At 43.3% G+C, this 12,182-nt stretch overlaps 1 protein-coding gene and 2 pseudogenes across 1 annotated transcript; all 3 read left to right on the forward strand.

Moving 5' to 3' along the window:
- The first annotated feature begins 296 nt into the window (after positions 1 to 296).
- Positions 297 to 619, forward strand: LOC144253702 (SLC35A4 upstream open reading frame protein pseudogene; annotated as a pseudogene).
- Positions 620 to 1,013: 394 nt separating this feature from the next.
- LOC113179646 (putative UDP-sugar transporter protein SLC35A4) lies at positions 1,014 to 2,260 on the forward strand. The gene has a single exon (XM_026384352.2). The coding sequence runs from the start codon at positions 1,025 to 1,027 to the stop codon at positions 1,994 to 1,996; it is 972 nt and encodes a 323-aa protein (XP_026240137.2). The 5' UTR covers positions 1,014 to 1,024; the 3' UTR covers positions 1,997 to 2,260.
- A 7,927-nt stretch (positions 2,261 to 10,187) lies between these two features.
- On the forward strand, positions 10,188 to 11,132 carry LOC144253894 (olfactory receptor 7E24-like; annotated as a pseudogene).
- The last annotated feature ends 1,050 nt before the right edge of the window (positions 11,133 to 12,182 follow it).

Raw genomic sequence — 12,182 nt, forward strand, 5'->3', positions numbered from 1 at the left:
TCTCTCTCTCTCTCTCTCTCTCTTTGTTTTTACTAAGAGTTGCTTTGTGGAATAAGATATGGTCTATTTTAGAGAAAGAGTTGTGATTCTGAGAAGAAAGCATATACATTTGTTGATGGATTATGTATGTGAAGTCTGAATTATTGATTGTATTATTTAGTTATATAGTTTCCTTATTTAGTTTTTGTTTTGAAGATCTGTCCAGCAGTGAGAGAGGTGTGTTAAATTCACCCAGTATTGTTGTTCTGTAGTCTATTTGACTCTTGAAATTGAGAAGAGTCGAAGTTCGGCGGGGAAGATGGTGGATGACAAGGATTCTCTGCCCAAGCTTAAGGACCTGGCATTTCTCAAGAACCAGCTGGAACGCCTGCAACAGCGAGTGGAAGACGAAGTCAGCAGTGGTGTGGGCCAGGATGGCTCGCTTTTGTCCTCCCCGTTCCTCAAAGGATTCCTGGCTGGCTATGTGGTGGCCAAACTGAGGGCATCGGCAGTACTGGGCTTTGCAGTTGGCACCTGCACTGGCATCTATGCAGCTCAGGCATATGCTGTGCCCAACGTGGAGAAGACACTGAGGGACTACTTTCGGTCACTGCGCAAGGGGCCTGACTAGCTCTAGATCCTATGGGGAAAGCAGGATGAACAGCTGGGGCCTACAGGTGGAGGCCTTTCAAACACAGACACACTATCTGGCTTCCCCAGCTGTCATCTACTTACTGTCTCCACCTGTCCTGCCACCTTCATCTTAGTTTCTCTTCCTGCAGAGGGTGCACAGTGGCTTGTCAGACTGTAACCTGGACTCCTTCCCTCCCCAGCTCCATGAGACTGGCCCCAAGACCATGCTTCATCAGCCCCTACTCTCCCAGCCCTAACTGTAGAGTGTACAGATGACTCTGATCCTCAGTATTCTCTCTGGCAATGTACCAGCTCCTCCTGGAAGCTGGCTCCATAACTTAATATCCCTTAAATGTGCCCCAGTTCCTCTGCCACTTGCTAGTTACACAGGCAACCAGGATCTGATGAGGGCATGAGTGTAGAGGAAGGTGGTATGCCAGGCCTGGGCCGTCCTAGGCAGGCCCGCTGGACCCTGATGCTCCTCCTATCCACTGCCATGTATGGTGCCCATGCCCCACTGCTGGCGTTGTGCCATGTGGATGGCCGAGTGCCCTTTCGGCCCTCCTCAGCTGTGCTGCGCACTGAGCTGACCAAGTTACTGTTGTGCGCCTTCTCTCTCCTTGTGGGCTGGCAAGCATGGCCCCGGGGGGCCCCACCCTGGCGCCAAGCTGCTCCTTTTGCACTATCTGCCCTGCTCTATGGCGCCAACAACAACCTGGTGATCTATCTACAGCGTTACATGGACCCCAGCACCTACCAGGTGCTGAGCAATCTCAAGATTGGAAGCACAGCCCTATTCTACTGCCTCTGTCTCCGGCACCGCCTCTCTGCACGCCAGGGTTTGGCACTGCTGCTGCTGATGGCTGCAGGGGCCTGCTATGCAGCAGGTGGCCTTCAGGACCCTGGGAACACCCTTCCTGGGCCTCTAGCAGCTGCTGCCAGCCCCATGCCCCTGCATATCACTCCACTGGGACTGCTGCTGCTCATCCTGTACTCTCTCATCTCAGGCTTGTCGTCTGTATACACAGAGCTGCTCATGAAGCGACAGCGTCTGCCCCTCGCACTTCAAAACCTCTTCCTCTACACTTTTGGTGTGCTCCTGAACCTTGGTCTGCATGCAGGTGGTGGTCCTGGCCCAGGCCTCCTGGAGGGTTTCTCAGGATGGGCAGCACTTGTGGTGCTGAGCCAAGCACTAAATGGACTGCTCATGTCCGCTGTCATGAAGCATGGCAGCAGCATCACACGCCTTTTTGTTGTGTCCTGCTCATTAGTGGTCAATGCCATTCTTTCAGCAGCCCTGCTACGGCTGCAACTCACAGCTACATTCTTCCTGGCCACACTGCTCATTGGCCTGGCTGTGAGCCTGTATTATGGTAGTCACTAGCCCCTGGCTACCTTGCTTGCTTCTGATTCTATAGATTGGGCACCACCACCAGAGTCATCTCTCAAACTTCTTCCTTTCCTCCCCTTAGCAACTGTAATAAGTGCCTTGTGAGAAAAGCTGGAGAAGGGAGAGCAACCAAGTTAGTCTTGAAGTGGTGTATGAAGGAGGCTTCTAGGAGGCATGAAGAGTAGATTTGGTTAAGGAAACTTAACTTCCCCACCCACCCCCAAGTTCTTCCAAACTAAAGAATTGGGAGCATCAATACCTAGGCCTGAAAAATAACTCCATTCCTGATGGGGAAGGCCCCCTGCCTCATCTTCCATAAACACAAAATGAGGTATGGGTGACAAGTGGCTTTCCTTGCCCACTGTGGTCACCCCAGTATACCCACTACCCAGGCCTGGTGTTGGTGCACAAGCCCCGCCTTGGCGCATGACTTCTTCATAAGGGACACTCACACCCAACAGTCATGCAGGAAGGCCCAATTGCTACAAATTATATAGCTGTCACCTAGGCCACTCTGCCAAGGTCCCTCTGCTCTAGCACTGCCTGGAGATATATCCCCTACCCCCTCCACAGTGCTGCTTCCCTTACCCAGCCTTTGTTCTGGAAACCCCACAGAGGGCTGGGGCTTGACTCATCTCAGGGAATGTTGCCCCTGGATCCTGGCTTAAACCTATACCCCTAACCCCTTTGCTCACCCAAGGGCCCTATTGAAGCCCACTGCCACCTCTAAGGCTCTTAGGAGGTAGCATCTTTCCCACTCTGAGTCCTATCCCTGCCTAGTAGTGTCCCAGCTCCCAACAGCCTGGGAAAGCTCTGCACAGATTGACCTGGGACCAGGTACAGAAACTTCTATAGCTTAATCAATGTCTCTTTTAACTGCATAAGCAATAAGGTCTTAATAAAGTGTTCTAGGATGTAGGGTGCTTCCTACAACCAGTCAAAAAAAAAAAAAGAAATTGAGAAGAGTCTGTTTAATGTGCATAGATGTTCCACTGTTTGGGGCATAACTGTTTATAATTGTTATGTCCTGCTTATATATACTTCCCTTAAGAAGTATGAAATGTCCTTCTTTGTTTCTTCTGATAACTTTGGTTTGAACTCTACTTTATCTGAGATGAAAATGAAACCCCTGCTTGTATACAGAATCCATATGAGTGATAAGTTTTCCCCGCATCCTTTCACCTTCAGCCTGAAAATGTCTTTGTCCATGAACATATTGTTGAGTCTTGCTTTTTAATCCAATCTGCCAATCTATGTTTTTTGATTGATGAGTTTAGGCTGTTGACATCCAAGGTTATTATTGTGATATGTTTTGTATTCCCTGTCATTTTGATTTATTTCTGGTTTTTAATTTGACTTAGTTTCTCCTTTGATTGAATGTCCCTTTAGTGTAGATCCTCCCTTTGCTGATTTTCACTGACTAACAGGTCTTGTTTTTGTCTGGTCACTGAAACACAAGCCCTATACTTCTTCTTAACAGCATCTACAAACTTCAGTTACTCAAGAACAATGGCAGACATGTCCATGAGCCTAGGAAAAGTAAAGTAGGAACAGAGGGGAGTGAGAGGAGACCCTAGAGCTTGTTCTGAGACACACTTTAGAGTTTCTCATCGTTTCAATCCTGCAGAGTCCTTTGACAATTGTCCTGAGCAGGAGAACCACTGTTTTTTAAATGACTGAATGCTTCATTAAAAAAATGGCCAAATAAATGTAACTAAAGCATATGCTCATTAGGTTCAAATAGCAATGTTTTGTGATTTATATTTATATTGCATATTTGTACTGAGAATAGGCATTAAAATCTGATTATCTTTAAAACACAGAAGTGAGAGCAGTAAATTGAGTACATAAAGTCCCTCCCAATTAGAGCTAGGGTCCAAATCTTAAGTGGGCCTTCATTTTCTTTTCTTCATCTTTCTGCATTAATGTTGAGAAATCCTTAGAGATCACAGTGCATAGACCAGTTAATTCAATAATGAGCTCTGTGCATTGAGCTTCCAAGATCCTATATTAGTCCACATTCAGTCTGTGCCTGCAGCCCTTCAGTGCATGGTTCCTGTCCAGTGTGCTGCGTGGCTGAGTCTCCTGCTGTGGTTCTGCATCAGGAAGCTCCCAGCTGACAGCATATTCATGGGAATGCTGGGCACAGAGTCTGAGCCTTTGTTGGGCACCAGGTATGGGTAGGTCTTGGCATGTGCACTTCTTTTTCATGAGTCAGCAGAGAAGCAGTATAACCCAGTAGGTGCAGATGGAGCCTTGGGACCCTGGAAGAAAGATGGCAAGTATTGTTCCTCTATCAGAAGGACAAACATCACAGTTTGAGTGTCCAAATGGGAGTTTTTAGTGTGTAAATTTTCATGCATCATGTTTGAAAAGTTTACGTTTTATTTTTACTAGGGTATTAGATATCTTATTTAAAATGTGCTCTCCATTCACACTGGTTCTGTTTCCCATAGGGTTCAAAATGTGTCCTCAAAAGTGTTCACTAGCCTGGTGCAGCAGTGTGTGTATGTAATCCCTGTGGGTTGGGAGGCTGAGGCAGAGGTTTGCAAGTTCAAGGCTAGCCTCAGCAACTTAGCAAGGCCCTAATTAATGTAGGGAGCTCCTGTCTCAAAAAATGAAAAGAGCTAAGGCTATGGTCCTGTGGCTAGGCACCCCTGAGTTCAATTTCTGGTATACCAAAAAAGAAAAAAAAACAGAAAGAATGAATAGAAAAAAAGATTTCCTAAGCACCATGAAGACTCTGGTGGTGATAAGGATGAGGAGGACAATGCCAGAAACCAGAGCACCATGGACTGATGTTCAGAGCTTCCCAGGCTCAGCGGGTGAGCAATGTGTTCCCTATCATCAGTTTCATTTCTTGTGCATTGTCCCACTCTGAAAATGCATGACCCATTTATTATTATTTTACAGTAAAGAAGAAACTTTATAATCATGCTACTTGCTCTTGTTGTTAGATAGGAAAGACTGCAGCCTGGTTGAACTTGGCTGTCAGACCGTGGACACAGGGCACCACAGGAGAATCCTGTCCCATTCCTCTTCCCTGTCACTACAGAAAGAGAGCCTTGCCCATGGTGCAGTTCCTTGCTGGATTCCTGGTGATCAAGGGCAGCACAGGGCAGGTGCCTGCTGTATGCACTGTGGAGGAACAACCAAAGGTCACAGGAGAGGTCACAGTAGGGGAGGCTGATGATCATTCAGCACAGATCATGATATTGGGCCCCTTCCGTGACTTCCTTGGACCTTATCATATGACCTTTCACTTGAAAACAGCCCTCTAATGTTAAAACAAACTTAATATTATGTCTTTATTTTATTCTTATGTCACTGGAAAGAACTTAATTGTGTACCTGATATTTAAAATCTTAGGACATAGGTAGAGAACTTTATGTTGGGTGGAAGAAAACAAAAGCACACAGCAGATGGGTCTTAGAGTCTTTCAGTCCCACTACTTGTGTCTGTGAAAGAGTAAGTCACTAGTGTCTGGATTCAGCATTGATATCTGAGTTGGTTTTTGTTTGATACAACTGCATTGACTAAGGATGAAATAGATACATCGTGCTCTTACAGGAATAATGAGGAATTTTTGAAAAATTTCTGAGCAAAATAAGATCTAGATATTATTGTTACTGTTAGTAGTGATTAGGTCAATCCTCATGCAACTCAAATAATTTATCCCCTACTCAAAGTTACAATGTTTCTATTTCTGGATTGGGTATTTTTATTTTGATGCTCCACACATCTCTGCTGTGTATTTGGGAAGGTGTCCCTCTTTCTATTTGTGACTCGCTGGGGCCCATGCTTGTCTTGGCACAGGGAGGCATGTAAAACAGATCTGTTCCACATTGAATTCACCTGATCTTTCTTCCCCAAAATGGTCCAAATTAATTTGGATTCATGGACTTCTTGCTTCCAGTCTGTACTTTCATTCTTTGAAGCAATGCCCCATGAAAATCATGGCAAGTTAATCACTATCGTTCTATGTCCTTGTCATGGACATATGAACCCTTCATTTTTATTTAATTACCTCTAACTTAGTCAAATTTGAGCACTCATGGCATAGATTTTCTAAAGTAAAAAAATAGCAAAATGTGGTAGAACCTGGGGATCCCCTGAAACCCAAGCCTTCTACTGAGGCACATATCAGAGTTTCCCACTGTGGAGTCTCTGGGGTCTGTTTCAATTTCTTTCCTCAATACTGTTGGCATTTTCCTAATCATACATCTTTTAATTTAAAGTGACAATGACCGATCAGTTATCAAGTTCTGAATTCCCCTTTGGTGCTGCACATGTTTTGGAACTGGGTGTTGCTCTCCCTCTCTCCTTAAGCAGTTGGATCCAGGAGAAGTGGAGTGATTCTCACACACTGTGCACACACTGGCAGGGCTGTGACATCAAGTGTTGCTCTTATGACTCAAGTGCAAGTGCTTTCTCTTCTACCTGAGCAACATGGTAATATCCTATAAACCAGATAAGATTTCTTCAGGAGTCATTATGCAGAGAATATATCATGGTCAGCAGTGTTTTGATGACACATATTAAGATGAAGATGTAAGAGAGAATCACAGACTCTATGTCAAGATTCCTCTGTGTTTCTGCTTTGCTAACAAAGCAATAATTCTTATTTTTCCCTTTTCTCAAAGCCCTCTTTGTAATGTTGAATTGGTATTGGGACAAGATGAAGCTTTGGAAACAAACTGGTAATGTACCTGGGATCCCACAGCTGCCCCCACCCTAGTCTTCTTGGGCAGCTCTGACACTCCAGGCAACCCCCCTTCCACCCTAAGGATGCCAGGTGGCTGGTGAGCTTATTAAGAAATTACTGCTGGAGAACTAGGACCTTGTGGCTTTGTCTTGTGATGAAGCAGAGGAGCTGTGCCTGTAAGTAAAGTAAAGGACTGAGGGACTGTCCCAGCAGCTTCTAGGGAAACTTTTCCTATGGGAAACTCCCATGTTCTCTCTTTGTTCCTTAAAGATTGCTATATTTTGGTCTATTGGAGAAAAAGGAAACTTAACACAGTAAACTTGTGACACATTTGGCCATCTGATAAGCAGCCCAGTATGCATACCAAGATACTTTTGATTCTACACATCTGGTTCCCCTTCATGGGCATATGATTATATTGGGATAAACACAACTAATATATTTAATTATAATGCTCTTTAAAAATCAAGGGGAGATCAATATGGTGGAGGAAAGGGACTGGGGGAGGGAGGATGCAAGGAAAAGGAAAGCACTAGGGAATGATACATCTCAAATTATAACATTATATTGAGTTCATGTATGCATATGTAACAATAAATGCCACCATTATGTACAACTATCATACACTCATAATAACATGGAAAAAACCAAACCCAACTATTAAGTATAACTATAATAATTACTTTTTAAAATTGGTAAGTAAACGTAGCTCTTAAAAAGTAAATTTGGGGGCTGGGGATGTGGCTCAAGCGGTAGCGCGCTCGCCTGGCATGCGTGCGGCCCGGGTTCGATCCTCAGCACCACATACAAACAAAGATGTTGTGTCCTCCAAGAACTAAAAAATAAATATTAAAAATTTTCTCTCTCTCTCTCTCCTCTCTCACTCTCTCTTTAAAAAAAAAAGTAAATTTGGACATGCATTGTTCTTTGGAAACCATACACACATCCTCTGATGATATATTTAGTAGAAATTCTTATTTGTGTTATATGGAGAGATCAACAACAATTTTGAAATGATTGCCATATCTTACTGGTTAAATGATGTGTTTTCTTCAGGAAATACTTTGTGTAGGATGAAGTCTTTGAAGTAGACGAATGATCTTCACAAATGGAATTAGCACCTCAAGTTAACGTAAACAGTGCATTTCTGGGGCAATAGGTATTGTATTGTGCACTACTTAGATATCATTTAGGTGCTCTTTATGTAATTTTTAATGGAAACCTTTATGGGAACATAAATTAATATTGACATAGAAACATCAACAGAAAATCACAGCTCCCCATTTCATGAAGTAGGTGTGTTTGGGAGACAGGTTTGCGGGAGGGTGGAATCAGGCAGAGATAGTAACGTCACAGGGGAAGAGATACTTCTGGAGATGGGTCCAAGGAGTCCCCAGGGCAGAGGGGGAGCTCAGCTCTGACCTAGTGAAGTTCCAGCTTCCTAGTGAATACCTGAATGCCTGACCAGAGAGTCCACAAAGTGGGGTTCTTGTCATATGTGATGGAGAAGGATTTCAGCAGGAGCTGGACAGAGGCGTGGACAGAGGTTTATTTATGAAGGCAGGTACACATGCAAGGGAGAATGTGGGCTGTCTTGAGAGTGAGAGGCAGCCCTGTTTTGGGCAGGGTGTACAATGTTTATAAAAGGGCTGTGTCAGGTCCTGGACAGGAGGTGGAGCCAGGGTGGAGCTGCACAATTTTGCACCAGTTTCCCCTGCACTTGTTTATTTCCCCCATATTACAGGGGCATGAGCCCAGGGCATGGGCCAAGAGCATGTTGTTCAAGATTTATAACTGTACTTTCTACATCTCACAGTGAATATTGGATGTTTTCTTTCAGATTCAATATTTCTCTCTCTTTATCCTAAATCCCGAGCTCACTAAGAACTCAAATTTCTGAGGTAATTGTTCAAGTCTCTCTATACAGAGTTAGTCCTGAGACAAGTATTGTCAAATACCTATATTTTAACATAGGTAGTGGGTGTTATTAAAATATGAGAAGGTAATATTCATGGAGCTTTTTCTAAGTGCCAGGATATTGTCAGACAGTGGTTTCCAAATCTGGTGTAAGAAAAAAACCACCTAGGATTTCACATGCAGATATCCTGATTAAACTGGTGTTGGTCTGATTTCACAGTATGTGGATAATCGAAAATATCCAAAGATGAATATTAACCTTAACTGAGACAAAACCACTAGTTAGGCAATTGGAAAGATTTTTTTTTTAAAGAGAGAGTGAGAGAGGAGAGAGAGAGTGAGAGAGAATTTTTTAATATTTATTATGTTTTAGTTCTCGGTGGACACAACATCTTTGTTGGTATGTGGTGCTGAGGATTGAACCCGGGCCGCACGCATGCCAGGCGAGCGCGCTACCGCTTGAGCCACATCCCCAGCCCTGGAAAGATTTTTAAAATAATTTCTTATAACCAGAACCCAAGATAGGTAATCATTACCCCAAATTTAGACAAATTAAATCACAGCAAGAAGAGACAAATAATGAACCCATGTTACATTCACATAGCATAAGTGAGAGGATTACAATCTGCATATCAGGAATGCCTGACCAGAGTCCACAACGTAGAAATAAGTATGTTGGAAATAAGAGCTGAGCTTTGGGCCTTTTTTTGGTGATGAAATCTTAAACTGCAAACTTGATGGACTAAGATCACAAAACCATGGAGCAATTTTAACAGGTCAGCTGGAGGACAGAATCAAGGAAAGAAAAACAGTGAAGAGCTCTTCTATATGCCAGCTATTCTGCTGATATTGTATAGGCTCATACAAATAAACCAGTATAAAATCAAACTATACAAAGTGTTTATTATCATTTATATTTTTAATATCATCTCTTTCAGCCACATTTGTGATCAGGGTTACTATTGATTTTGTGCATTTGGATCAATCATATTTATCTAAATTTGAAATGTGCCAAAGAAAAGGATATTTGTATTATATTATATACCTTTAAAGAGCAAGTTTTAATCTGCAGAGTAGGGCAATGAGAAAATTAAAAAAATGATGAAACACTTTGAAGATAAGTAGCTCATAACCATGCTTTCTGACTGGGACACATCCCCCTCAAGTTGTAGAAAAAAGCAGAGTAAATTTAAGTGGTTCTTAATAAACTTTCATGAACATTATTTTTTCTTAATAAAAAACTTATTACTTTCCCTGAATTTCCCCTTAAATGGTAGGCTATAATTTCCTGCAATCATGAACTTCTTCTTTCTGCTCCTGGGGTTTTAATATTGATCAGTTAAATGTCTGAAATAGGATGTGGAGAGAGGGGTGAATGATGTAGGTAACAACAGTGAAAGAGTGTGCAAGTCTGGGTGTCTCAGGACTGAGACCTATGTTGAGGGCCTGTGGATCTCCAGTGTGAGCAGCTTCCTAGTGAATACCTGAATCCAAATGCATGCAGAGTGAGTGGAGCCTGCTGATGGGTTTCTTTTTTTTTTCTTACACTCTTTGCTTTTCAAAAGGTGTCCAAGCAACACAAAAGCACAAAATTTAACTCACATATCAGAATTCTATCTGATGCAACTCTCAGAGGATCCAAACCTGCAGCCCATCCTCTTTGGACTATTCCTGTCCATGTACCTGGTCACGGTGCTTGGGAACCTGCTCCTCATCCTGGCCATCAGCTCTGACACCCACCTCCACACCCCCATGTACTTCTTCCTCTCCAACCTGTCCTTGGCTGACATCGGCTTCATCTCCACCACGGTCCCAAAGATGATTGTGAACATCCAAACTCACAACAGAGTCATCTCCTATGTGGGCTGCCTGACACAGATGTCTATTTTTGGCATTTTTGCATGTATGGATTATATGCTTCTGAGTGTGATGGCCTATGATTGCTTTGTAGCCATCTGTTAACCCCTGCATTACCTGGTCATTATGAACCCTCACCTATGTGGCTTCTTAATTTTGGTATCCTTTTTATTAAGCCTTTTGGAATCACAGTTGCACAATTCAATGATCTTAAAAGTAACCAACTTCAAGAGTGTGGAAATTTCCAGTTTCTTTTGTGACCCTTCTCAACTTCTGAATCTCTCCTGTTCTGACACCTTTTCTAATAACATTGTCAAATATTTTCTGGGAGCATTTTATGGCCTTTTCCCCATCTCAGGGATCTTTTTCTCCTACTATAAAATTGTTTCCTCCATTCTGAGGATCCCATCCTCAAGGGGGAAGTACAAAGCCTTCACCACCTGTGGCTCTCACCTGGCAGTTGTTGGCTTATTTTTAGGAACAGGTTTTGGAGTGTACCTTGGGTCAGCTGCATCACATTCTCCCAGGAAGGGTGCAGTGGCCTCAGTGATGTACACTGTGGTCACCCCCATGCTCAACCCCTTCATCTACAGCCTGAGGAACAGGGACATTAAAGGTGCCCTGAGGAGGCTGCCCAGCAGGATGGCCTAAATCTCAGACCCTGTGGTGTCCAGTTGCGATGTGTGTTGGAAAATTCATTATAACTAATTATCAAGTTGGGTTAATCTGCCTCTTCAGGAACATTGATGGGTTTAATACCACACATGATGTAAGTGTAATGCATGCAGCCAGTGATGGGGAGGAATGTTTGGGAGTTCTTCATATTTGGAACAGAGTATCACTTTGAAATAATGAAAGATTTTTGAGATGGTGATGATGAATATTTAAAAAAAAACCCATCTATGTGATCAATGATACTTGAGAATGGTTAGAAGGAAAGTTTTTTAACTTCAATTTACTGCAACAATAGTAATATAAAGCTAAAAAGTGTTTTTAAAGAAATGAAAAATTTATAGTAGAGAAGAGCCTCTTCCTTAATAGAAATAAACTGATAAACATTGATAGATGTTCATTTTCTGCTCCTCTTCTCCATCATTAATATTAGGAAGCTCTTAAGAGTTTCTGATATGCTTTAGCTACTTGGTAAACTAGGAGCCTTATGCACTGAGCCACCAAGGTCACACAGTATTCAACAACCAGCCTGTGCCTCCAGCCCTTCAGCTTGAGGACCCCAGTGAAGTGGGCGCCATTATGCATCTCTTCCTGCTGTGGTTGTCTGTATCAGGAAGCACCTAACAGAGTGTGTGTTGATACCCAGAGGCTGAAGTCAGGGCCACTGGGCACCAGGGAGGTGGGGGCTTTGGACCTTCCCTCCTTAGTTCTAAGTCAGCAGAGCCCCAGTGTGAATAAGGAGCTGCTGTGGAAGGGAAGGGTGGAGGAAGGGCATTGCATAGCATTATTTCTTCCTCATCAGGAGGAGCATGCACTTTGACCACCCAGATGGGAGAACGTGGTGCACATTGTCAGGGATGAAACTGTGAGTTCATATGCTTTGTTATGGTGAGCGCAACAGAAAGCTCATGGAAAGTCCTCTTTAATTGCCTCCTGACTCTTCCTGCCACACACTGTCATCCACAAGGGCAGAAAGGCATCCCTTTAAACTGTGTCCTCAACACTCCATATGGTCTGTGAAGGTGATGA

This window comes from Urocitellus parryii, chromosome 3 (genome assembly GCF_045843805.1).
Source record: "Urocitellus parryii isolate mUroPar1 chromosome 3, mUroPar1.hap1, whole genome shotgun sequence".
Taxonomy (NCBI): Eukaryota; Metazoa; Chordata; class Mammalia; order Rodentia; family Sciuridae; genus Urocitellus; species Urocitellus parryii.

Excerpts from the sequence above, each read along its gene's own strand:
- LOC113179646 (XM_026384352.2), top strand. The coding sequence starts at position 1,025 with ATGAGTGTAGAGGAAGGTGGTATGCCAGGCCTGGGCCGTCCTAGGCAG.